Here is a 24,553-nt window from a genome sequence, read left to right as displayed (position 1 = left end):
GTGGTAGTTGATAATGGTAGGCGGTGGCAGCAGTTAATAATGAATATGTGATAACATCTTAATGAAATTAAATCGATGTTATAGATCTTAATCATACAGACCTATTCAGACTCATTAAGTCGGTGTGAAGTAAAAAAAAAAACAAACACACTTAATGATTAAGATCTGAATAATTAAGATTCAGACTTTAAAAATAAACATATTTAATGTTTAAAATCTGAATGATTAAGATTCAGACCTCCATTAAGTGCAAACAAATAAGGCCTAGTCTATAATGTTTAATACTCCCTCCGTTCCAGTTTATGTGAACCTATTTCCTTTTTAGTCCGTTCCAAAAAGAATGACCCCTTCCTAAATTTGGAAATAATTTAGCCTAAACTTACAATTCTACCCTTAATGAGAAGCTTTTATAACCACAAAAATACTCTGGGCCCCTTTTGGACTTGTTCAAAACCACAAATTCCAAAAGTTTTCATTTTTTCTTAAGCTCCGTTTTCAATCAAACAGATTCGTATAAATTGAAATGGAGGGAGTACTTAATTTCTTTACAACTCTTTTACCGAAAAAAATTGGATGCCCACGTCACTCAAATTCTTTATGGTCTGTTTATTGCAGATTAGTTTTAGCAATATGTAAAGATGCTTTTTCCACGTCTTCAGTTTTAGTTTTCTGCCCAAATTTATACCAAACCCTATCTGTCCCTAAATTCTTAATACTCCAATCTTATTTTACCGTAGAACAAGAGGAACTATCTCGAACAATATCGCTAAAACCGTCCAGATTCTAATAGTAAAAAGTTGGAAATTAATTACCGAAAGAAAAGAGCAAACAAGAGGCTGTATCAGCAGTTTCGTATAACAAACTTCAAAAAGAGAAGAGTATAAATCATAGTAGGTCCATGAAAAAAAAAGTTACATAAATAGCCGGCTAAATTTAATGTTATTTATTTTTAATCGATATAAATAAATTATACACTTATTATATACGATTATATATTATTCTATATGAATTATATATATATATATATATATATATATATATATATATATATATATATATATATATATATATTAATTGGGTGGACGATTATTTAGATTACTTCTTTAAAAAAAAAAAAAAAACATAGTAGGTCCATTTAAAGGCGGATGGTCCAATCAAAAAGCAAATCCAAGCGGACTTGGATCTCAACCGTACACGTCATATCAATGAATATTCGTATCAAACTCTATAAATTTACTTATCCATGACGAAACCTGTCATATAAATTTACATAATCCATTTGCCACCCCTACCTTTTATATAACAGCTTCTTCCTTTTTTTCTTTACTTGTATCACCGGAGCTGATAATGATTCGTTACATCGCCGGTACTCTGTTCCTAATTGGACTCGCACTTAACGTCGCCGTTTCAGAGAGCCGTAATGTTTTGAAACTTCCGTCAGAAGTTTCCAGATTCTTCGATGCCGATAAGAGTAACGTCGGTGATGATCATGATGACGACTCCGTCGGTACCAGATGGGCTATCCTGCTCGCCGGATCAAACGGTTATTGGAATTACCGGCATCAGGTGATTATTCACGCTTTTTATCCAAAAGAACTTATTTTGCTTATTTTTTCCTATAAATCATTCTATTTTTTAATTAGCTTTTGTTTTCATTTTCCTTAATTCCTGAGAATAATCACGTTCATCATTTTTTTTTCTGACTTTTATTTTGTTTGTGAGTGCTAGTGGCATGACTCACGAGGATAATATAATTAAGTTCATTGAATTTATGTTAATGTTATATTTATTTAAATATATTTGGTGACAAGAGTACTATCGACATGAATATTAATTTCAGATTCAAATCATAGTGACGTGACAATATTACTAAAATATGTGTGAATTCAGACCTTACTTGCTCCAACTTTTGTGAGCAAGTTTACTCCGCACATACTTTTGTGAATTATACTTTACAATGAACAAGTATGTGCGGAGTAAACTTGCTCACCGAAGTTGGAACACGCAATAAACATATACTCCGTTGTACCCGTTTATGTGAACCTATTTCCTTTTTTGTTCTTTCCAAAAAGATTGATCAATTTCTAAATTTGGTAACAATTTAGCTTAAACTTACAATTATATCCTTAATGAGAAGTTTTTATAACCACACAAATACTCTGGGCCCATATTTGGCTTGTTTAGGACCACAAATTCCAAAAATCTTTATTTTTTCTTAAACTACGTGCCCATTCAAACAAGTTCACATAAATTGGAATGCAGGGAGTATATCTTATGTTTATGTGATATAATTTGTCAAACCTATCGAGAAAAGTTTATAACGTAAGTACTCCCTCCGGTTCACAATAAGTGTCCAATTTGCTTTTTCATTTTGGTTCAAAATAAGTGTCCAGTTATGTAATCAAGAAAGAATTCAATTTGTTTTTACAAAATAACCCCTATGTACATATCCCTAAAAAATATTCTTACTCCTCACATTAAATGTTTAATTAGGGGTAGTTTAGTCACATTAGGTATTTTTGTATAGAATTTAGTATTTTCTTAATGGGCGTGCTAATAGCAAATTAGACACTTATTGTGAACCGGAGGGAGTACTTTGGTAAATTTAGAAGGTATGGAGATTGAGACTTATTTGATGTAACTTTATAAAGCTAAATGGTGAGTCTTAGTTCTCAACCGAAAAATTAGTTGGACATAGTGGGAGGTCACAATTGGTGACAACCACACAAGAGCGAAGTTTCTTAATTCTCTATGGACTTACCTGTTGCGTGACCTATTCCTTTTTAAGCGTGATCAGGGAGGCAAGATAAGGCATGTTAATGCGGATGATAGTTCTGGGCCCAACCACGGGAATAGATATTTCTGTGTACTCCCTTCGTCTTAATTTATGTGGTATTGTTAACTTGAAAGAAATTTAAGTTTCTTTTAAATATTTGTGATCTAAATAAAATCATAGATATTTTTATAGTTGTAAATTAAGTATCTCATTTAGGCAAATAAAAAACTTAAATTAAATAATTTATAAATATAAAAAAGAAGTACTGTGATATTTTTTTCTGGAACAAGCTATAAAGAAAGTCTGTCACATAAAATAGGACAGAGTGAGTAATATTTTCTTATTTTTGTTTCCATTTAATATGCTCCATTAATTAGGACCAGCTTCGAGAAAGCTGGTGTGGGGTACACTGCCACTGCGCTAGTTGATATTTGTGCTTTGGTGTAAGGTGTTGGTTTCTGATGAGTAGGAAGGTGCTTTAGTTGTATTGTAGCTAATGTATGCAGCTTCTATGAAATTGAAAGGTCTTCTTAATACAGACAAGTTATCTGAATAATACTATTTGGGCAATAATTGTTGCAAAATAGCATCTTCCTCCAATAAAACAATCAATTCTTTCTGTCTCAATCGCAAAGTAGTTGACATTGACTTTATGAATCTTTTATATCCATTTTCCTTTGTTTGCTTTTATTTTATTCCAGTACTAATTTTGATTTATCTTCAAACTTGTCTCGAAGGGGAAAAATAAAACTAGATGGTTCTTAAATTTCACCTTTGCTGCTACACTAACATACTAATATCTAATTGCACTAAAATACTCCTGCAAATACTGGACCTAATGTTAACGTGACAATCGACAAGAACAACCAACTGTTACTCCATTTCAACTAGTTGGTGTCGTACATATGGACAATGGACCATTCCTTTTTGTTGCTTATGATAAATGAAATTTGAGATCCTCTATAACTGAAAAAAATGAACTTTCTCTTGATTATAAGAATGTACTGTATCTTCATCTACATGGTTTTCACTTTTCAATATACTACTGACATAGTAAAGAATTTTTACACTGGCAACAACAACAACAAACCTAGTGTAACAAGTGGGATCTAGGGAGGGTAATGTGTACGCAGACCTTACCCCTATCTTGTGAAGGTAGGGAGATTGTTTCCGATAGACCCTCGGCTCAAGGAATAAAGAATTTTTTAGACTTACATTTATTTTTAACTTGTGACAGTAGGTTAGTAACAATTTTTATCAGTTACCAATTAATGTTTGTTTAGAGATTTACCGATAATCACCTAATAAGTGATCTGCCTAAATATTTGTTACACGGTGTATGCAAAGCTTAAATTCTTAATATGCCCTGCCAACCTTGAATCAGGCTGATATATGCCACGCGTATCAACTGTTGAAGAAGGGTGGTCTCAAAGATGAGAACATTGTTGTGTTTATGTACGATGACATTGCAAACAATGAAGAGAATCCAAGACCAGGAGTTATCATTAATAGCCCTCATGGTGAGGATGTTTACAAAGGAGTCCCTAAGGTAGGTGTATATACTTCCTCATATATTAACATATCTACTTAGTAATATCAGTTTCTGAGATGCTGTCTCTTGAGGCAGGATTACACTGGGGATGATGTTACTGTTAACAACTTTTTTGCTGCTCTCCTTGGGAACAAAACTGCTCTTAGTGGAGGCAGCGGAAAGGTGGTGAATAGTGGTCCAAATGATCATATCTTCATCTTCTATAGTGATCATGGCGGTCCTGGAGTGCTTGGTTAGTAGCTTCTTTGTACTTCTAAATACTGATTGTTTCACGAAAATTTTTGTCCTTTACTGTTTTACATTTCCTCTTAGCTGTTTTTATAGAGAAAAGTGATGTCTGCTGGTCCTTGTTGTGTTAAACAAACAGGTTGTAAATTGGTTATGTAGTAGATTGCTATCTGTTGAATCTGCAACAGTTCTCTAAAATTCTGTTTCTAAAGTAAATGTCTAGAGTAGTAGCGGGCCGAGAATTCTAACAAGGGTATTTTTTTTTTTAAAAAAAACTATAAAGATGACACATCTAGTATGTTTTAACCACTTTTATCACTCATTAAAAGCTTTTTTTAAAATAAATCAAAGGGGATGCAGTGGGAAAAACCTATTGATTGAAAACATAGGGCAGTCGACTTATTGCATCGTTTGTGCGATTACTGGTTTCTTGATTTCATTGTAGACATGAGTTTTTATTCTAAGATTAGCAATTATCATCTACAATCATATAGCTTTTTCAGGTTAACATATTCACCTTAACTTTTAAACTATATTTCTATAGTTAATCTTCCATCCTATTTCATATTCTTCTTATAGTTCCTTCACTTTATATGCTAATTACGCTGTGATGTACTCTAGGGATGCCTACCGATCCTTACCTCTATGCAAATGATTTGATTGACGTGTTGAAGAAGAAGCATGCTTCTGGAACATATAAAAGCTTGGTAAGCTGTTATATTTCCTGCCAACTCCTACTATATATATATATATATATATGTGTGTGTGTGTGTGTGTGTGTGTGTGTGGTGTCCTTTTCCATTCTCTAAGTTATTTCTTCTTTGTCTATTTGCAGGTATTTTACCTTGAAGCTTGTGAGTCTGGTAGTATATTTGAGGGTCTTCTTCCTGACGGTTTAAATATCTATGCCACGACAGCATCAAATGCTGAAGAAAGTAGCTGGGGAACCTATTGCCCAGGAGAATATCCCAGCCCTTCTATTGAATACATGACCTGCCTTGGTGACTTGTACAGTATTTCCTGGATGGAGGACAGGTATATGTACCTTATATGACCTTCATCTTCTGCATTTCCTTATCTGTCATTGCATGAATACCATCTGAAACAGCTATAGAAATTTGAGTTTAAGATGTGTTGTGGTTTTTGGCTATGATATTTGTCCAATGTGTCAGCTTTTTTTGGTCCTGCTTGCTCTGCATGAGTTTGTCAGTCCTATAATAGCAATGCCATATATAAAGACATTCTCAAATTCTAGGCTGGAGACAGTACAACTTCTGTATCAGGAGACAGCTATGCTTGAAAATTTTGAGTTTGTCAAGTCCTATAAATATCATTGCCACAGAAATTGAAGACATTCTTGAATTCTACACTGGAGATTACATTACTCCTAAGTTACTGCTCAAGACTTTATGATGACTTCTTTCCATTTGTTATTCCTTCACATTCAACTTTTCTTATTATGGAATTATGAATATGCTAATTAGCGACCCCAAGTAGTTGAGATTAAGGCATAGTTGTTATAACTGTAAATCTACTTATGAAATTATCTTTATTAGTTTCAGCACCATAATTTTTTATTGACTCTGTATCTTTGTACCTGAGCAGTGAATTACACAACCTGCGGACTGAAAGTCTGAAGCAGCAATATCATCTGGTAAGATCTTATGGACGTGGAGAATAGCGGTAATCTAATAGAGTGCATGTTTCAGCAGAAAAATTAAAAATAATAGTAAAATGAAGAACTTAGAAAGTGAAGCCAATACTTCCTGTTGCGTAAGTGAGAGAAAGGAAAAAGGGGGGAGGTGGATGTTTTTATACTCTGATGATTTGGTTCTTGCTGTGAGTAATCATGAATGTTGCACTTTTTTTTATGCCATTTAAGAATTGTGTGGTGTAATCATCTCTAATGCTGGTTTTTGCAGGTCAAAGAGAGAACTGCTACTGGGAATCCTGTTTATGGTTCGCATGTCATGCAATATGGTGATCTACATCTCAGCAAGGATGCTCTATACTTATATATGGGTACAAATCCTGCAAATGATAATTATACTTTTATGGATGACAATTCCTTGCGAGTATCAACGGCTGTCAACCAGCGTGATGCAGATCTTCTGCATTTCTGGCACAAGGTATGTTCCAATTTTATATGCGTTTATATGGTAGACGTTAGTATCCCAAGAATGAAAAGAAGAAATTTTCTTACCCCTGTAAAATGGCACGAAATAAATGCGCATGCGCATCAACTAATGATAATATCATCAATAAAAGCAGGCACCTTTAGGTGCCAATGAGTACTTCATTTGATCGTCATATTGAGGTGACATAACTACTATAGAGGCCCCCCCACATAATATTCAGATCAAAGAAACACTGAAATTTTGTATCTGATGTTCCTTGTCATGTGATATTTTTTTTCTTTCTGTTTTTTTTTTAATTAATAACTCACCATCGAGTAGTTCAGAGTTGAGCATTTCAGATATCAACTGGATCAATTGAATGTGTACTGAGGTGGTATTAAGCTGAATGAACTATTTTTAATCAAGCAAAGCTATAGGGATCTTGAAATTAAAGTTTCTTAGGGTTCAAAAGAGCCAATGTGGCGTATTATTATGCTCTTTTATGTTTTGAGGTTAGCTTTTTTTTTTTTTTAAAAGAAAAACACACTTTTTCTGAGGTTAATTCTAGAGCCGGCACACTTTTTGTGAGTTTAAGCTGCCAAAATGATGCTTCTACTGGTTTCAAAACATGAGTAATATTGTCATTGAAATGCAGTGCAAAGAAAGAGTTTAATCTGAAAAACATGATTCTACTACTTTATTTATGCACTGCTGAACGAAAATTGGTGCCTAGTTTGTCCAGTTTCATGAGTCATACTGTCGTAGAATAGTCCTTCTGCCCCTAAACAAAGAAAATTCTTCATATCTGACTTCCCTGTTCTGTTGTCCAAACTGGCAGTTCCGCAAGGCTCCTGAAGGCTCTATGAGGAAAATTGAGGCTCAGAAACAGTTAAATGAAGCAATATCACATAGGGTGCACTTGGACAACAGCATAGCCCTTGTCGGTAAACTTCTGTTTGGAATTGAAAAAGGTCCAGAGGTGCTAAGTAGTGTCCGCCCTGCTGGTCAGCCTCTTGTTGATGACTGGGACTGCCTTAAATCCTTTGTAAGTACACACCCCATTTTCATCAATATCTCCAGAATTTGCTGGTGGGAAGGAAACTTTATTCTTTTGTAGCTTGTTTGAATATATGGGGTATGTGGCACAAATCATTGGTATTGGATGTGTCGTTAGTGTGGATGGTTTCATGGCTTATATTCATCGGCAATATGACTTCTTAATCCTGTTTGTGCAGGTAAGAACATTTGAGACACATTGTGGATCGTTATCCCAGTATGGAATGAAACATATGCGCTCCATTGCTAACATATGCAACGTTGGAATTAAGATGGAGCAGATGGTGGAGGCATCAGCACAAGCTTGTCCCAGCGTCCCATCCAATACTTGGAGTTCCCTCCAAAGGGGTTTTAGTGCATGATTGGCATCTAATGGTCAATATGTAAGCTTAGATGCTAGTACGAGTAAAGTCAGTGATTATCAGTATGAAGATTGATAAAGTGATTTTAAACTGGTTCTTTAGCGTAATTGCTTCCATGTAAATACAGCTCAGAAGATCAACACTACTCTGTTGAAATGTACTAGAAGCATATATCTTATTGTAACTATTGCTATAGTTCGTCATCATTGTATATAACTCTTACTATGAACAAGCTCTGCCTGAACAAACTCAGTTTGGAAGGGAATGTAAGCTTGACTTTCCTTTGAATTAAAAAAAAGGTTGTTTCATGACAGAGCGAGCTTCTGAATGACAGACCAAATAGTGATAGTATTATCCATATGATCTTATGTTGTTCAAGGGTACTAGTAGGGGTGGCAATTTGAGCCCAAACCCATCTAACCCGCCCAAAGATTAATGGGTTGGGCTACATACATTTTAGCTCATGGGTTAATTTGGGCTGAGCCCAAGTTAACCCATTATTTTTATAGCCCATTCTAACCCATTAAGCAGCCCAAATACAACCCATGAAACTCACCAAAAACAAAAGGAATCTCGAACCAACTTATCTAGAAATTTACTTAGTTGCCCCAATTTTACTTTTTTTTTTAGTATTTTCAATTTTCTGTTCTTTTGTTTTTCTGCACCACCCACCTACCCTACCCCCCTCCAAACCCCTTCAAAAAATATTTTTTGTATTTTCAATTTTCTGTTTATTTATTTTTCTGCACCACCCACCCACCCTACCCACCCCCCTTCCCCCCGCGCGCAAACCCCCTCCAAAAAATATTTTTACTTTTTTTTTATTTTCAATTTTTTACACCACCCTACCCCCTACCCCCACCCTCACAAACCCCCTCAAAAAAAAATTTACTTTTTTTTTGAATTTTCAATTTTCTGTTTTTTTATTTTTTCTGCACCACCCACCCACTCTACCCCTTATCCCCGCGCGTAATTCCCCTAAAAAAACCCTACCCCCTCCCACCCCCACTCCTACCCGCAAAATATTTTTCAACTTACACATTTTAAGGTAAAAGGCTTTTTTATGCAAGATGAGTATGGTTCTAAAACATGGGTCAAGTTGGGCGGGTTGGGTTACGACCCATTGTTTAGTCCATCTTGATCCAGCCCATCTTAGCCCAATTACATTTTGGGATGGGTTGGGCAATGACTCATTTATTGACTTAACCCATCTTGACCCGCCCAAATTCAGCCCAACCCGCCTATTTGCCACCCCTAGGTACTAATAGTACTCTCAATTTTAGTAAATTGACGTCATGAAAGACTTACCATCAATCAATTCATTGAGAAAGCAAGTTTCAAAACAAGTCAGAAGAAGCTTCTTTACTCCCTCTGTTCCAATTTATGTGAACCTGTAAGTACATCTTTTTTTATTACTGCAAGAAAGTCCCTAGTAATCCTTTCCAAAGTAACAGTCATCTCTCTCAAAGATGCCATTGTTGGAGGAATAGGTCTTAAAGATTGTTAGAACCAGCGAAGCATATAATACAAATATTTTCTTAAATATAAGAAAAGTGGCTGCACACCGAGTTACACAGTCTCTTAACCCTTAATTCGCCCCTATCAATAATCTGGTTTGCAAGAAAAGTTCTGTTATATCCAGCCCCAAAAATCTAACTGTGTTATGTACAAACAATATCAGGTTCTTAGGTTCTACCAAAAAAGTAAAAGCATCTAAACTATATAAAAGAAACACTGCAGTATTTCTTGATTAGGGTGATCAAAATGTTTTAAGAATGATAGAGGGAATATATTTTTGCATCAGAATCCTTTTTTTCCCCTCTTTTTGGTAATCTGTCTTCTTTCTCTTTTTGATTTCATAACTTTTCTTTATAAGCTAATTAACCATGTCTATTCATAAGAGACATGACTTCCAAGTTAGACAACTGATATTGAACAAGACTTTGTGAACAAATAAAAAGGTCAAGATGATTCATTATTGATAAAGTGAAGCTTAGTACATGGAAATGAGGCAAATTTCTGCTTCTAAGCAGCGTTATTCTGAGTGTAGCTATCTACTAAAGGGGAAATTTTGCAGCCATGACACAAACTGGATAAACATGCATTATATCCTTTTGCCAAGAGTACACTCTACTAAATCAGGGTGGCTCAAGAGGTAGGCTAGTAAAGCATTTACTTTAGGCCCCCTAAATTTTGGGGCCCAAAAATAATTGTGAATTTTTTATCTTATTTTTGCTTAGACAATATTGAAGTTTATACAAACTCCTTATAAAAGTAGAAATAAAGACTATCTATTTTTAGCAATAGAAATATTTTAGAACTTTGAATTAAGATACTCAAATCTTTATCTTTGTAAATAATATTTTTTAAAATAAGATCCATGGTAACACATTGTAAATACGTGGCTAGCATCTTAGTAACTTGAATTTTCTTACCAATATAAATATTAGTACTAAGTATTATATTTTGTAAGATAACTAAATTACAGACAAAAAGTAAGGAAAAAACTAAAGTAAATATTAGTATTACATTTTGTAAGATAACTACAGTATAAACAAAACAAAAAAAGAAAAAAAAGGCCCCTTTTTAAAATTTGGCTTTAGGCCACGAATTTTATTGAGACGTCCTTGTACTAAATTAAACATGCTTGTGCAGATGTAGCAGCCGTTTGCTCACTTGTAATTCCAGCATTACAGATGTTGGGTATACCACGTATGTGTTTCTTTCCATACGAGCTTACTCTTCCACAACGTGCCTCAAATATCTTGACCTATTTGCAGGAAAAGAGTAGTCATATTTTCTCATTAAAAGAACAAAATATACGAAAATGTAACTGAAGTACCAACAAAGAATTTTGTTTTTATCTCCAAGTTAAATACTTACATAGGACGTAAGGCAATCCCAGCTGTCAACAAGTGGTTGTCCAGCAGGTCGAATACTGTGAAGTACCTCATTACCTTTTTTAACACCAAAAAGAAGTTCTCCAAGACGTTTTACGCTGTTATCCACATGATTTCTCTGTGATATAGCTTCCTTAAGTCTCGCGTGAGCTTTGAATTTCTCATCAGAACCTTCAGGGGCACTTTGGTGCTGCAAACATTCAGAAAAACGAATAGAAATCATGTGGTGTAGGAAAAAGAAGTCTATCAATTTTGCTGCTAAAAGAGGTAGAAACATACTTTGGTGAACAAATTGAAAAGTTCAGCATTGCGCTGATCCATATTCTTTGATGATGTCGAGAATGACATGGCATCCTTAGAGGCATGACTGTGGTTTGTGGAAGCTTCACCTATATACGTGGAAATAGGATCAAAGCTCACCGCTATATCACCGTACTCTGTGACATGGGAGCCATAGCCACCAAATGTTATGTTGGCTGCAGTTATGTTTGCCACCCGAGTGACAAAATGAAATCATAAAACTTCCTTTTAGAACACGGAATAAAAGAAAGAGTCGATGTAGTCATGTAGCATATATGATCTGAAGCATTAACAATTGATCTTCTATTTATTGAACAAATTTCTTAAAGCATATGCAATATTTGTCCACAACAGAACAAACTCTTACTCGGATATGCTGCCCTTGCATACTGTCAGCATCTCGATCTGTTACATCACTGTCCACAAGCGCAAACAGTTATAAGTTTGACATAATACAGTGTCTTCTTCTAAGTATAAAAAGTTCATTTTTTAAACTTCATCCTAGAATTGTCGAAGAAAATACAAGAATCTTCACTTGGCATACTCCTTCCTAACAATGTGACAAGCTTATATTTTAGGTATTGACGGATCATGATATGCTCAAAGTGTATCAGCTTTTAACGAACTAGATCATGTGGGAAGAAGTCTAAAATCTTAAAATGCATCAACTCGCTTTTTGCTCTTTAACCAACAGGAAAGAGGTCACAAAATTTTTTTATACCTATCTTCCATCCAGGCAACACTGTACAAGTCTCCCAAGCACACACCCTGAAACTCGGGAGGGGGACACTCGACCAAGCACGGATCATCAGGAGTACCCTCACCACAATATGTCACCCAACTATCTTCATTGGGTTTTGATTCAGTCATGAGATAGATGTCTAGACCTTCATGGAGAAAACCATCAAACATGCTTCCGGACTCACAAGCTTCTAAGTAAAACACCTAAAGATGGAAATTATAGACTTCAAAAATTTACTGATCAAAACTTGTGCCAAGGAAAACAAAGCCTGAAAAAACTAAAACACCAATTTACCAGTCTGTCATATGTCCCTGAAGCATGCTTCTTTTTCAACACATCAACTAGATCATTTGCATAAACATCTTCTCCACTTGGCATCGCTGATAACAATAAAAGCATGAAACAATTTTGCATATTCTAATCAGTTTTTCAAAGTATGATAAAAACCAGGAGAGAATCACCAATTTTGTGATCAATATGAGCTGAATTTTCCAATTGCCTAACCGTGGCATTAGGCGAGACGTTCCGAACAATAATTGATTATGCATATTCACAACTACATTGACTAATGATCCAAAATTCTTAGCAATGGCATTCAAGAATCCCCTCTCCTATCAAAAATGTGAAAACATAAGACTAAGCAAAAGTTATTATGTAGAATGTAGAGTGTAATAATGTGAGGAGAGACTACTTACAAACCACACCAGGGTCATTTGGACCACTGTTCACTACTTTCCACTGCCCCCAACTACAGCACTTTTATTCCCAAGGATAACATTATAAAAATTGTTAGCATTAACATCTTCAAGCACATAATCCTGCCTCCATCAAGAAAAAATAACCCCTCATAAGCAAACACTATAATCTTGAAATAAAATTTTCAAGGAATTGAACTCAGAGAGAACAAAAAACAAACCTTGGGGAAACCTTTGTAAACATCATGGCCATGTGGGTTATTGATAACGACTCGATGATGTTTTTATATTTTAGACCTCCATCCTTTAGTAGTTGGTAAGCGTGACATACATCAGCCTAAAATGACCAAAAAAATATGTAAGGAATAACATTACTCAGACTAGCTTGGTTGGACCTGTACAGATTCTTCAAAAATGTACTATTTTTGGAGGATTGACTAGTATTAAAGCTACCCACTGAGTCAGTGACTTTCCCTTTCACTATTTTGATTTACATATTTATGTTGCTCCGACCTGTATGAATTCTTTGAAAATGCACTATTTTTTAAGGATTTGCCGGCATTTCTTTGAGTCAGTGACTATAGTGTTTTGCTTTCCCTTTTTATTTTGTGTGAAATTCTTTAGGTCCTTTCTTTCTGTGTTGGATCTTTTAAACTATAAGTTGAATTATAAGATCTCCATTCAAATTTTGCTGCCTAAAGTTTATTAAGAAAAAAGTGGTAGGAGTGTTAGGAGAGTATTTCAAATTCTACCTATTAATAGGTGAGAATAAACACAAAGGAGGTCAATATGCCTGCTTGGCATAGTTGAAAGTATTTCAGTAATTTCTTAAAAATTGAGCAACATGATTGGCCGAAAAGCTGGGGCTATCACATATGGCAAAGTTTAAGCATAATTCTTACTAGTTTTTAAAGAACCACCTGACAACATATTTTCTCTCTCTTTCTCTCAATCTCCATAATTCTACTTTTTAAAGGACCAATGCGTTCTTAGTTTTATCTTTTAAAAATTACAGGAGTACTCTACTCAAGAATTCAAGCTTTTTATTTTATTTGCAAATTGGACATAAAATCTCTTTATTTATACCTCTACTTTAATAGATTGTTTAAAGGAAAATATTAAAGTAATCAGCTGTCAGATTTAAAGGACTTCCACTCTAAAAGTCATAATAATAATAATCTCATAGAATATTGTTGAAGTATAAAATAACAGGCTAGATTTTGGATCCTATATTTTTTGTATGTAGATAACTCTTGAAGCTTAAGGGCGTGATTGGTTTCAATTTTATATTGTCTCTTTAAATAATTAGGAAATGAGTTTTTCTAATTAGGAATCTAAAGGTTTCAAGTTGAGCAGGACCAAGACAGAATACTTGGAGTGTAAGTTCAGTGGCGAGATTCAGGGGGGGGGGGGGGAGAGCTGAGGTTGGACTCGCAGGTCATCCCTAGGAGAGGGAGTTTTAAGTACCTTGGGTCTATTATTCAGGGGGATGAGAAGATTGATGAAGATGTCACACATCGTAGTAGGGGAGTGGATGAAATAGAGACTCGCTTCCGGTGTTTTGTGTGATAAGGCGGTGCCACCGAAACTTAAGGGTAAGTTCTATAGAGTGGTGGTCAGACCAACGATATTGCATGGGGCTGAGTGTTGGCCAGTCAAATCGCTCATGTCTAGAAGATGAAGGTAGTAGAGATGAGGATGTTGAGATGGATGTGCGGGCACACCAGATTAGATAGGATCAGAAATAAGGTTATTCGCGATAAGGTGGGTATGGCCCCTATTGAGGACAAGATGCAGGAAGCGCGGCGTAGGTGGTTTGGTCATGTGAGGAGGAGGAGCACAGACGCCCCGCTGAGGAGGTGTGAGAGGTTGACATTGGAGGGCCTACAGAGAGGTAGAGTGTGATGACCCAAAGGGTCATCTTATGTTTTAGAACTCGAATCCGTGTTCCAGGTCTTCAAGACCTCATTTTATTCCTTATCGATTTGCATGCGCAGTCCGGGCATGTATCCGGAAAGCTTTTATATGAAAAATTAAAGAAATAATAATTTTTGGCCTAAAAAGTTGATTTTTGTTGACTTCGGTCAACATTTTGGGTAAACGGACCCGAATCCGGACTTGTGTTCTGACGGTCCCGGTGGGTCCATAGTAAAATATGGGACCTAGACGTATGCCCGGAATCGAATTCCGAGGTCCCTAGCCCGAGAAATGAATTTTTGATGAAAATTATTAAACTGAAATTATAATGGTTTTGAGAAAATCGTTAATAGTTGATCTCGTTGGTATCGGGTCCGTATTTTGGTTTCGGAACCCGGTACAGGTCCGTTATGATATTTATGCCTTATCAGTGGAATTTGGTGAGAAACGAGACTGATTTGACGTGATTCAGACCTTTGGTTGAGAAAATAGAACTATTGAACTTTCTTGTAAATTTCATGCAATTTGGTGCTAAATTCATTGTTTTACGTGTTATTTTGGCGATTTGATCGCGCGAGCAAGTTCGTATGATGTTTTAAGACTTGTGTGCATGTTTGGTTTGGAGCCCCGAGGACTCAGGTGAGTTTCGGATAGGCTACAGAGTGTTTTGGACTTAAGAAAAATTGCTGGTATGCTTCAGATCTGCAGACTTCGCAATTGCGAGGTCTGGCTGCATTTGCGAAGCAGGGGACGGGACTGGGTAGTTCGCAATTGCGAAGAAAAAGGCCGCATTAGCGGACATGCGAGGGGTTCGCATTTCCGATACTTTTCGCGCATTTGCGAGCTTCGCAAATGCGAAGCTCAGGTCACAAATGCGACATCTGCAGCTGATAAGTTTTGGACTTAGACGGGATTTTCATTCATTCACCCATTTTTCAAAACCTAAACCTCAATAGGCGATTTTCCAAAGGCAATTTCTTTCCCAAATAATAGGTAAATGATTCTTAACTCATTTCTTTCAATCTTTTGCATCTTTTTACAGGATTTCATCATAGAATCTTGGGTTTTTCATGGTGGAATTGAGTGTTTTTGGGTAGAACTTAGGAATTTCAAAATTTGAGGATTTAGACCTCACATTGAGGTCGGATTCCAAAACCAATTGTATATCCGGGCTCCGGGGTGAATGGGTAATCGGGTTTTGGTCCGAACTTTGAGTTTTGACCAAGCGGGCCCGGGGTCGGTTTTTTGACTTTTTGGGGAAATGCTGGGAAACTTACACTTATGCATTGGAATTGATTTCTTCAACAATAATTGATGTTATTAAGTTAATTATGACTAGATACGAGTGGATTGGAGGTGGAATCTAGAGGAAAAGCGGTAATTGAGCTTTGAATTGGCCGTTGGATTGAGGTAAGTGTTTGGTTTAACTTTGACTCGAGGGATTAGGGATCCCCGACTTAATTGCTATGTGAACTTCCATGTGTGCGGCGTACAGGTGTGGTGACGAGTACCTATGCGCCGCCAAATTATTTGTTGAGCTTGTTCCCTTCCCCGTTCCATATATATTGTGTTTCTGTCTTAACTGCTACATGCTTATTGGTGCTTCCACGTCTAACTGTTTCTAGTTAAATGTTGTTTTCTTTACTGAAGGTATCAACTGTTCCGTAGTTTCCTTGTATTATATTATTGGTGTTTCATGGTACATTTTGGTTGGTCTCGCTGTGTAGTATTAATTGATGAAGTTTCATAATGGTATAGATTTCCTTTTGGTTTGGTTTGAGGCATAAATATTGTGGAGGGTTTTGAGCTAAATTGTGAAATCCTTGTTCTTATTATGTGATTGGTACTGATATGGTGGGATCGGGTTGCACGCCACAACATGAGGAACAAGGGTAATATATTGAGGAATAAGGGTGAAATGTGATTGTCTAGTGGGATTAGGTTACGCGCCGCAACATGAGTAATAAGGGTGGACAGGTGGGATCGGGTTGCACGCCGCAACATGAGCAATAAGGGTGATATATTGAGGAGTAATAAGGGTGGACAGGTGGGATCATGTTGCACGCCGCAGCAGGTGTAATAAGGGTGAATGTTCATATAGTTACTGATGATATAGTGGGATCGGGATGCGCGCCGTATCATTTGTTGTTTATATATTCTTCTTCTACTGTGATTTATTCCTATAGTAGTGTAACTCTCTTAAGGATTGGTTATAGCTGAGTACTGGAAAGATATTTGGGTTCCGTATTTATTTTGCTGCAAGTTATTGTTCCAATTCATTCCGTATTTTCCTTTTTGCTTTATTATATATTGTTGCAGGTTATATTGTAAATGCCCCGCCGTAGCCTCGTCACTACCTCGTTGAGGTTAGGCTCGGCACTTACCAGAATATGGGGTCAGTTGTACTGATACTGCACTTTCTATGCAGATTTTGACTGGTTGTGGCTGATCGAGAGGTCGGTTGCAGATACTTTACCTAGGAGACCCAAGGTAGTCCTGCTAGCGTCCGCAGGCCCTAGCGTCCCCTTCTATATTTCTGCTTTCCAGTTTTCTTTTCTTTTGAGACAGATGTAATTTCTTTCAGACCAGTATTTGTAGTAATTTGTACTCCCTCTGTTCCAATTTATGTGAACCTGTTTGACTGGGCACGGAGTTTAAGAAAAAATGAAGACTTTTGGAATTTGTGGTCTTAAACAACTCAAAAAGGGGTCCACACTATTTGTGTGGTTATAAAAGTTTCTTACTAAGGGTAGAATTTAGAATTTAAGATAAATTGTTCCCAAATTTAGAAAGGGTTCATTCTTTTTGGAACGGACCAAAAAGAAAATAGGTTCACATAAACTGGAACGGAGGGAGTAGTATGTTCGTGGATTGTGACACCAGTTTCTGGGTGGTAACAGTTTTTGGTATTTGTTAATAGTATATAGAAAATCAGTTAATTATGTGCTTCTGCAAGTATTTCCGTTTGATTTAGTTCTATTAATTTTAAGTATAAAATATAAAGGAAAAATGTGAGTAGAACTCTAACGTTGGCTTGCCTAGCGAGTGCGATGTTAGGCGCCATCACGGTCCCGACGGTGGGAAATTCGGGTCGTGATAAGTTGGTATTAGAGCCCTAGGTTGCCTAGGTCTCACAATTCACGAACAAGCTTTGTAGAGTCTGAGGGATTGGTACAGAGACGTCTGTGCTTATCCCCAGAGGCTACAGAGTTAGGAACAATTTCACTTCTATTCTTCTCTGTCGTGCGAATTGATCTTTCAATGCTAATTGAACTCTCTACTCTTGTTCCCTCGCAGATGGCGAGAACACGTACCGCTTCATCAGCTGATCAGTAGCCTGAGCCCCCAATGGAAGCTCCTACGAGGGGTAGAGGATGAGGCCGAGGTCGTGCTAGAGGCCAAGGCAGGGCTCAGCCTAGAGCTCGAGCAGCAGCACCAGTGGCGGAGCCTCAGGTAGAGTTTGGCGAGGAGGCTCCGACCCAGACCATTCCAGCGGGGCCAGCTCTGGTTCCAGAGGGGTTAATCGCTACCCCAGTACTTCAGGATGCTTTGGTCCTTCTAGTGGGCCTTATGGAGAGCGTTACTCAGGCCGACATACTTCTTGTAGCACCAGTCGTCTCTCGGGCTGGGGGAGGAGCACAGACTCCCGCTACTCATACTCCGGAGCAGATGGCTCCCCAGTTTCAGACTCCAGCAGCTCTGCTAGTTGGGGTAGTTTCGCCGGGTGTTGTGGCACACACTGCGAGGGATCAGCTATGTCTTCTGAGGCCTTGTGGAGATTGGATAGGTTTACCAAGCTTTTCACCACTACCTATGGAGGTACATCTTCAGAGGATCCCCGAGACTATTTGGACAGTTGTGACGAGGTATTACGAAACATGGGGATAGTGGAGACCAATGGGGTCGACTTTGCTACCTTTCGTCTGTCAGGTTCACTAGAAATGGTGGAGGGATTATTGTTTGGCCAGACTAGCTGGGTCACCAGCTCTCACTTGGTACCAGTTCTCTCAGCTATTTTAGAGAAGTATCTTCCTATCACTCAAAGAGAGGACTATCGGAGGCAGTTCGAGCACCTTCAGCAGGGCTCTATGACTGTCACTCAATACGAGACTAGATTTGTGGATCTGGCCCGTCATGCTCTTCTTATACTTCCCACCGCGAGAGACAGAGTGAGGAGGTTTATTGAGGGTCTTGCTCAGCCTATCAGATTGCAGATGTCTAAGGAGACAGGGAGTGAGATTTCTTTCCAGGATGCAGCCAACGTGGCCAGACGAGTTGAGATGGTTTTAGCTCGGGGGAGTGGTCAGGGGTGTGACAAGAGGCCTCGTCACTCCGGTGGATTAAGTGGGGCCTCATCTGGAGGTCGGGGTACTTTTGGTAGAGGCCATCCTCCCAGGCCGTTTTATTCAGCACTTCATACATCTCATGGAGCTTCAGGGGGTCGTTGTTCTTATGTACCTCCTTCAGGGCAGCCAGCTTATAGTGGACCACCAGCTCCTATCAGAGCACCTTCTCTTTAGAGTTATTATCACGGTCAGCCGGCCTATCAAGGTCAGTCTCAATTTCCTCAGCCACAGTATCAGGATGGTTGTTTCGAGTGTGGTGAGTACGGGCATATCCGGAGGACTTTTACGAGATCAGTGGGTGTTCAGTCACAACAGCAGGGTTCTCGTGCCATGATTCCGGCACCGCCCGCTCAGCCAGCTAGAGATGGGGGTCAGAGAGCCAGAGATAGGGGTCAGCCAGCTAGAGGTGGAGGTCAGACCGTTAAAGGTAGAGGCCAGACTGCTAGAGGTGGAGGCCAGCCAGCAGGAGGTCATCTCAGGGATATGGTTCAGAGTGGTGGAGCCCAGCCCCGATGTTATGCTTCCAGGCCGGAGGCTGAGTCATCTGATGCTGTTATCACATGTATTGTTTCAGTTTGCAGTAGAGATGCTTCAGTTCTATTTGATCCAGGGTCTACCTACTCCTATGTGTCATCTTATTTTGCTCCATATTTGGTTGTGCCTCGCGATTTTTTGAGTGCTCCCATGTATGTGTCCACATCGGTGGGGGATTCTATTGTTGTGGACCGTGTATATCGTTCGTGTGTGGTTATTATTGAGGGTCTCGAGACTAGCATAGATCTCCTACTTCTCGATATGGTTAATTTTGATGTCATTTTGGGGATGGATTAGCTGTTACCTGATCATGCTATATTGGACTGTCATGCCAAGACCGTGACCTTAGCATTGCTGGGTTTGCCTCGATTAGAGTGGAGAGGGACTCTTAGTCATTCTACCAGTAGGGTTATCTCTTATATGAAGGCTCGGCGTATGGTCGAGAAGGGGTGTCTGGCTTATTTGGCTTATATTCGTGATTCTAGTGCGGAGGTTCCTTCTATGGGTTATGTGCTAGTTGTTCGGGAGTTCCTAGAGGTATTTCCTGCAGACCTACCGGGGAAGCCACCCGAAAGGGACATTGACTTTTGCATTGATTTGGCTCCGGGCACTCAGCCCATTTCTATTCCACCGTACCGCATGGCCCCGCTAGAGTTGAAAGAATTGAAGGAGCAGTTGCAGGATTTGCTTGATAAGGGCTTTATTAGACCTAGTGTCTCGCCCTGGGGTGTGGCGGTGTTGTTCGTAAAGAAGAAGGATGGTTCGATGAGGATGTGCATAGACTATCGGCAGTTGAACAAAGTCACCATCAAGTACAAGTATCCATTGCCGAGGATTGATGACTTATTTGATCAGCTTCAGGGTGCCCAAGTGTTTTCAAAGATCGATATGAGGTCGGGCTACCATCAGTTGAGGATTAGGGCAATCGATGTCCCTAAGACAGCTTTCCAGACTCGGTATAGGCGTTATGAGTTTCTAGTGATGTCATTTGGGCTGACAAATGCCCCAGCAGCATTTATGGATTTGATGAACCGGGTGTTCAAGCCCTACCTGGATTCCTTCGTGATTATTTTTATTGATGATATCTTGATCTACTCCCGCAGTCGAGAGGAGCATGAGCAGCATCTTCGGATCGTTCTTTTGACCCTAAGAGACAACTAGTTATATGCTAAGTTTTTGAAATGTGAGTTTTGGTTGAGTTCAGTTGCTTTCTTGGGTCACGTTGTATTAGCAGAGGGTATTCAGGTGGACCCTAAGAAGATTGAGGCAGTCAAGGACTGATCTAGACCCACATCAGCTACAGATATCCGAAGTTTCTTGGGTTTGGCGGGTTATTACCGTCGGTTTGTGGAGTGGTTTTCATCTATAGCAGCCCCGATGACCAGGTTGACCCAGAAGGGTGACCCATTCAGATGGTCGGACGAGTGTGAGGCGAGCTTTCAGAAGCTCAAGACAGCTTTGACTACGGCGCCGTTGTTGGTGTTGCCCACAGGTTCAGGGCCATATACAGTATATTGTGACGCATCTCGTATTGGACTTGGTGCGGTATTGATGCAGGGTGGCAAGGTTATTGCATATGCTTCGCGGTAGTTGAAGATTCATGAGAAGAATTATCCAGTCATGACTTGGAGCTAGCAGCCATTGTTCACGCGCTGAAGATTTGGAGGCACTATCTATATGGCGTGTCATGTGAGGTGTTCACTGATCATAAGAGTTTGCAGTATTTGTTCAAGCAGAAGGAGCTCAATTTGAGGCAAAGGAGGTGGTTGGAGCTATTGTAAGACTATGATATCACCATCTTGTATCATCTTGGGAAGGCCAATGTGGTGTCCGATGCTTTGAGTAGGAAGCCGGCTAGTATGGGTAGCCTTGCATATATTCCAGTCGGTGAGGTTGGTGAGGTTGGATGTTTCTGAGCCCAGCCGTTTTCTAGCTTGTACAGTTGCTCGGTCTTCCTTGTTTGAGCGTATCAAGGAGCGACAGTATGATGACCCTTATTTTCTTGTCCTTAGGGACACAGTGCGGCACAGTGATGCCATGCAGGTTACGGTTGGATATGATGGAGTTTTGAGGATGCATGGTCGTGTTTGTGTGCCTAATATGGATGTGCTTCGTGATTTGATCCTAGAAGACGCTCACAGTTCCCTGTATTCTATTCATCCTGGCGCCGCTAAGATGTATCAGGATTTGCGGCAGCATTATTGGTGGAGGAGGATGAAGAAGGATATTGTTCCGTATGTAGCTTGGTGTTTGAATTGTCAGCAAGTAAAGTATGAGCATCAGAGACCTGGTGGTTTGCTTCAAAAGATTGAGATTCCTAAGTGGAAGTGGGAGCGTATCACTATGGACTTCGTTGTTGGACTCCCACGGACTCAGAGGAAGTTCGACGCAGTTTGGGTTATTGTGGATAGGCTGACTAAGTTAGCGCATTTCATTCCTGTGGCAGTTTCCTATTCTTCGGAGCGGTTGGCAGAGATCTATATCCGTGAGATTGTTCATCTTCGTTGTGTGCCCGTGTCTATCATTTCTGATCGAGGTACGCAGTTTACCTCAATTTTCTAGAGGGCAATACAGCGTGAGTTGGGTACACAGGTCGAGTTGAGCACAGCGTTTCATCCTCAGACGGACGGACAGTCCGAGCGTACTATTCAGATCTTGGAGGATATGCTTCGCTCCTGTGTTATCGACTTTGGAGGTTCTTGGGATCAGTTCTTGCCATTAGCGTAGTTTGCCTACAAAAACAGTTATCAGTCGAGTATCCATATGGCTCCCTATGAGGCATTATATGGTAGACGGTGTTGATTGCCGGTTGGGTGGTTTGAGCCAGGGGAGGCTCGGTTGTTGGGTATAGACTTAGTGCAGGATGGCTTGGATAAGGTTAAGATCATTCAGGATAGACTTCGTACAGCTCAGTCCAGGAAAAAGAGTTATGCCGTCCGTAAGGTTCGTGATGTGGCATTCATGGTTGGAGAGAGAGTTGTCCTTCGGGTGTCACCTATGAAGGGTGTGATGCGGATTGGAAAGAAGGGCAAGTTAAGCCCTAGACATCGGACCTTTTGAGATCCTTGATCGAGTGGGAGAGGTGGCCTACAGACTTGCGTTGCCCCCAGGTTTATCAACGGTACATCCAGTGTTTCATGTGTCCATGCTTCAGATGTATCACGGCGATCTATCCCACGTGTTAGATTTCAGCACTGTCCAGTTGGACAATGATTTGACCTATGAAGAGGAGCCGGTAGCTATTCTAGACCGCCAGGTTCGTCAGTTGAGATCGAAGAGTTATCCTTCGGTTCATGTGCAGTGGAGAGATCAGCCAATTGAGGTAGCTACCTGGGAGTCCGAGTCCAATATGCGGAGCATATATCCCCATCTTTTCACCGGCTCAAGTACTTTTCTATGTCCGTTCGAGGACGAACGGTTGTTTTAGAGGTGGAGAATGTGATGACCCAAAAGGTCATCTTATGTTTTAGAACTCGAATCCATGTTCCGAGGTCTTCAAAACCTCATTTTATTCCTCCTTGATTTGCGTGCACAGTCCTGGCGTGTATCCGGAAAGCTTTTATATGAAAAATTGAAGAAATAATAATTTTTGGCCTAAAAAGTTGATTTTTGTTGACTTTGTTGATACCCAATTTTTCCCTATATATTTTCAAAATAACATATTCATGCATATATAAGCATGCCAAAGTGTTTTAGTATTTTTCCTAATTTCTAAAAAGATTTTTAAAATTAATTTATTGCCCATTTTAGCAGTATAAAAACAAATAATTATTCCCAAAATTATCATTTTGGTGGATAATTTGTTTATTTCCCATATTTATACCAAAATATAGTTAAGGTAATTTTTGTATATTTTTTACCAATTTATTTGATATTTTAAAAGCTAAATTGCATATAATTGCAATTTTAGCCTATTTTAAGATTAATAGCGTTTTATAACTATAAAATTTGGTTCCAATATTTTTTAAATTAATATTTATATAGTATTTACTGATTCAGTACTTTTAATTTAATTTCAGAATTTACTATTTTTTATAAAATAAAAGGGAAAAACTGGCTATTTAAAAAACTAGCCTCATTTGCATTTCAATTATAGCCAAATTGATCCCCTAATTGACCCAATCTCAGTCTTGAACAGGACCAGCTCAAACCCTAAAATAACCCGACCCCTAACCCGTCAACACGACCCGCCCGGTCAATCTTTTAATCCAGGCCGTTGATCATTTTGATCAACGGCCACGATTAGCCCTTACCTTTTTAATTCACCTAACCCTACCCAAATCCCCTCATTTCAATCTCTCAGCCGCCTTCAAACACTCTCCTCTCCCAAAACTCTCTCGAAGGTTCCTTGGAACCCTAGTCACCTTCTGCCCTTTTCAACCGCACTTTCACCGGAATCTATGGCTTCTCAGGCCATGGATGGCCTATACTCACCCCCCTCCACCTTTAAACCCTGGGTGTTCGAAGTTTCGAGGTCTGACCTCGATGGTGTTCTTTCAAATCTTCTCAGATCCATGGCTTTGAGGCCTCTCCGGCCTCGCTCCGGCGTATCCAAGCATCAGGAGCCTATTTCTGACCTCTCCGACTCAAGATTGGACTTTCTTCCAAGCCTTTCTCATTTCTAGGGTTCCTCTGAAACCCCAGCCCTTCGAGGTTTTCTCTGATTGTTTTCATAAAATCTATGCTATATCTGTGCTTTATTGAGGTTTTAAAACGCTTTCCCCAAATTTTTCTTCAAAATTCTTCTTTCTGATCTAGGGTTTCTGAAAAGCTTAAGATGTTTTTCTGACTCTTCCTTTTCTTTTCTTTGTATGTATTCGTCTATACTATGTTCGTATATTTTCTTTTCTACCACGAATGTATTTTCTTCTGCTTTCTTTCTACAATACATGATTCGTTTGTGCTTTGTGTTCTACTGTGCTTCTACACCAGGCTCACATGTTCATCCTGTTGTGTTTTTCTATATGTCTTGTTGATATACTTTTCTGGTATGTTGAGCCCTTTTACTGTATGTGTTTCCTACTGAGT

The 24,553-nt window shown here is 38.9% G+C and overlaps 1 protein-coding gene and 1 pseudogene across 1 annotated transcript; one reads left to right on the top strand and one right to left on the bottom strand.

Moving 5' to 3' along the window:
- Positions 1,257-8,404, top strand: LOC109232068 (vacuolar-processing enzyme-like). Its single transcript, XM_019397729.1, has 9 exons — positions 1,257-1,566; positions 4,161-4,325; positions 4,404-4,560; positions 5,178-5,263; positions 5,392-5,591; positions 6,162-6,210; positions 6,479-6,685; positions 7,512-7,718; positions 7,909-8,404. Exons 1-9 carry the CDS (start codon positions 1,348-1,350, stop codon positions 8,089-8,091), a joined length of 1,473 nt encoding a protein of 490 aa, XP_019253274.1. The 5' UTR covers positions 1,257-1,347; the 3' UTR covers positions 8,092-8,404.
- The window catches only part of LOC109232530, a 25,645-nt pseudogene continuing 11,815 nt past the window's right edge, over positions 10,724-24,553 (bottom strand).

This window comes from Nicotiana attenuata, chromosome 9 (genome assembly GCF_001879085.1).
Source record: "Nicotiana attenuata strain UT chromosome 9, NIATTr2, whole genome shotgun sequence".
NCBI lineage: Eukaryota > Viridiplantae > Streptophyta > Magnoliopsida > Solanales > Solanaceae > Nicotiana > Nicotiana attenuata.
Note: the sequence above shows the minus strand (reverse complement) of the source record. Positions and strands in the feature narration are given on the sequence as shown.